The sequence below is a fragment of the Octopus bimaculoides genome, chromosome 10 (genome assembly GCF_001194135.2).
Source record: "Octopus bimaculoides isolate UCB-OBI-ISO-001 chromosome 10, ASM119413v2, whole genome shotgun sequence".
NCBI lineage: Eukaryota > Metazoa > Mollusca > Cephalopoda > Octopoda > Octopodidae > Octopus > Octopus bimaculoides.
The window spans coordinates 84,847,992-84,851,444 of record NC_068990.1 but is presented as its reverse complement, the minus strand read 5'-3'; the positions used below and the strand labels follow the sequence as shown (position 1 = coordinate 84,851,444).

General features: G+C 35.4%; 1 protein-coding gene across 1 annotated transcript in view; it reads left to right on the top strand.

Moving 5' to 3' along the window:
* LOC106871318 (peptide transporter family 2) overlaps positions 1-3,453 on the top strand; it is a 54,938-nt gene that overhangs the window by 25,374 nt on the left and 26,111 nt on the right. The window contains exons 5-7 of the mRNA XM_052970980.1: positions 920-1,019; positions 1,704-1,794; positions 2,715-2,792. Of these exons, the coding sequence (XP_052826940.1) occupies positions 920-1,019; positions 1,704-1,794; positions 2,715-2,792 (269 nt within the window). The remainder of the gene's footprint in view (positions 1-919; positions 1,020-1,703; positions 1,795-2,714; positions 2,793-3,453) is intronic.

Genomic DNA, 3,453 nt, shown 5'->3' with positions numbered 1-3,453 from the left:
GTTTTTTTAACATTTGATTATTTTACATGTTTAGGTTGTTTTTTTTTTGTTTTTTTTGGTGTGGGTGGCACATGAAATGCACCATTTTGAGCGTGGCCGTTGCCAGTACTGCCTGACTGACCTTCGTGCGGGTGACACGTAAAAGCACCCACTACACTCTCTGAGTGGTTGGCGTTAGGAAGGGCATCCAGCTGTAGAAACTGCCAAATCAGATTGGAGCCTGGTGTAGCCATCTGGTTTCACCAGTCCTCAGTCAAATCGTCCAACCCATGCTAGCATGGAAAGCGGACGTTAAACGACGACGACAACAACGACTGGTTACAGTCATTAGACTGTGAGCATGTTGGGCCATTGCCTTAAAGAATATAAACCAGTATACTGAGAGACCTCCCCAACTCTGTAACTGTAAGCAGGTACTTATTTTAAACACTTGGATTGAGTGGAGAATTAGACAATTTGACCTGGGTAAAATTTTAGTACAGGACTGTAAGCAAATATAAAGGCACATGGCCTAGCAGTTAAAATGTTGCAATTGCAATTGTGAGATCATAGTTTCGATTCCTGGAGTGGGTGATGGGTTCTGTTCTTGAGCAAAACACTTCATTTCATGTTGCTCTGCAATTCCTTTGACACCGACCACTCTACAGAGGATACTGGGTGCATGTTTTCATGACATATAGAAGTTACCTTACCCTCAGTACTTCATTTGAGTTGCCAAACATTTACAGAACAGACTGAGAGGTTTTTTATTATCTTTTTTTTTTTTATTCAAGGCACCAGCACAATATAGAAAAAATATTTTTACTCTCTCAACATTTTGAAGATAAAAATAATGAAAGAATCATTATTTCCAATGAAAAACTGTCATTCCATCTTGTTTAAGATTAATTTTATATACATACTTTTTTTTTCTTTCCAGTGCTGGTCCAATGATAGGATTATTGTTAATATCCACTGGTACTGGTGGTATAAAGCCATGTGTTGCAGCCTTTGGAGGAGACCAATTTAGCAAAGGAGAAGTATGTATTCATTATTATTTGTATTTGCTATCTTTGTTATTTTAAATACGGAATTGATTAGGAATAGAATTAACCCAGATAAGATGTAGTTTCTAAATGAGACAGATGTAGAAATGTTTAGCTAAGAGTAAACCTATATACTTAGCATTCGTCAATTTAGAGAAGGTATTTGACTGAGTTCCATGCTCTGTAATCTACTGGTCACTAAGGTAACTAGGGATATGAGTGGCTTGTGATACTCATTTGCAATGACTCCCTCATCGGCTACTTATATATAAAAGGAGGTAATACTTTGAAAAAAAGCCACTGGGTTTGTATATACATTACAACATTACATAACACTGTATATGAAATAATCTATTGTGTGTGTAAGCAAAATTGATCTGATTGTAAAGAGTGGATTAAAACTTAGCTCAAATTGAACCAGTTATCAAGAACTGAGCTGTTGTAGTTTCAATTCTACTCAGAATATCTTTTGACACTCACAGAAAAAATGGCATAAATGTCACACAATCTCATTTTCTTCTGTAAATGTGTGTGACCTTGTACCTTAGTCAGAAATCAAGATGTATATATGATAGCAATATAATATTTTAAAGTGTTTCTCTTTCAGAGAAAATGTTATTTGACTAACTAGAAGTTCAACTTTCACTTTCCTCCGCTACCCTTTTTTTTCTGTTTTAGGAAAAGTTAGTACAAAGTTTTTTCTCTGTCTTCTATTTTGCTGTCAATGCTGGAAGTCTTCTTTCTACTTTGCTAACTCCAGTCCTTAGAGGTAAGCTATGCTATATCATTTATTCTATTTAATTTCTAAGATTAACTTACCAAAAAAAATCATCTCAAATTGCTGTGCAGTTAACACGTTTGCTTTTCAATCATATGGTTTATTTTCATCTACTTTCAATCCTACCAATGGAATTTGGGGTAAGGGTTTTCTACAGGTGTGCCCATTTGGTTAAGAAACTTGCTTTACAACCATGTGGCCATGGGTTCAGTCCCACTGCATGGCACCTTGGGCGACTGTCTTTTACTATAGGCTTGGGTCATCCAAAACCTTGTGAGTGGATTTGATAGATAGAAACTGAAAGAAGCTCATCTCTCTCTCTCTCTCTCTCTCTCTCTCTCTCTCTCTCTCTCTCACACACACACATGTATATGTATGTATGTTTGTGCTTGTATGTATCTCTGTCTAGATATGACATAATGGTTGTAAATGAGCATCATTGTCATACAAGTGAGGTTGCTTGATTCCTGTCTTCCATGAAAAACATGTCAAGCTATGGGAAAGTATTAGCTTGCCTGGAAACAGGTAAGGGTTGATGACAGGAAAGGCACCCAGTTGTAAGAAAGTCTGCCTCATCAAATTCCGTCTGATCCATACAAGCGTGGAAGAGTGGACATGAAATGTTGATGCTGATAATGTTAGATCAAAAAATCCTTTGTGAGTGAAATTTAAAAAAAGCAATTACTTCATAGCACTTTTGGGACCAACCCTGGAGGAAGAAAATCTAGATTGTAAAACTGAACTCTTGTAGCTTTGATCTATCTGGGTCTCTTTTACATTTTGTCCAGTTTGAAACTACACATTCTCTTTCAGTGAAATTTTGACATAATTGACACTAAATTGACATAACTGACACTAAATTGACATAATTGACACTAAATTGATTTTTGTCTTTTTTTATCCTTTTACAGCTGATGTCAAATGTTTTGGTGGTGATTGTTACATGTTGGCTTTTGGTGTTCCTGCCATCTTAATGATTATAGCTCTGTGTAAGTATTTGTCTTGTCGTTGTTGTTAAGTAGCCTCGGTCAGCCCTCTTTGAACAGATTTATGGCACATTCATAGTTGATGAAACATGTAGGTGCAAATCATTACAAGCCTGCCAAATGTAAGACTCCAACATGCAGAGGTTTATCATGTAAAGTGCAGTGTAGCAGTCTGAAAATATTGATTTCTCTTCTTTCCAATCTATTCTTGTATGCCTGCAGGCCTTGATGGGTTGTTGCAGCCGTTGCTGTTTTTTTAACTCCAGACCAGCCTAGGTTGAGTAAACCTATGATCAGATATAATTATTCCATCTTTGTTTCAGTTGTAAAGTATCTAGGACTACATTATCCAACATGTCTATTTAAAAAAAAGGAAAAGCAACTCTTAAAAAAAGAACAACCTTCATTCTTAAAAGGTTGTTTTTTTTAAGAGTTACTTTTCCTCGCATTCGGTAAAAATGTGTTTATTATGGAAGTCTAGTGTGTGGCATTATTCTGTAGTAATGCCCTTATATAAATATAAATAAATAAATATATTCTTGGGAATAAAAAATGATGGATTTTTTTCCCTTTTGAGTTTTTTCACGCTAGCTTCTTGATAAAATTCTTGTAAAAGATTTTCTCCTATTATTGAATTAATTGAATATATATATATATATATATA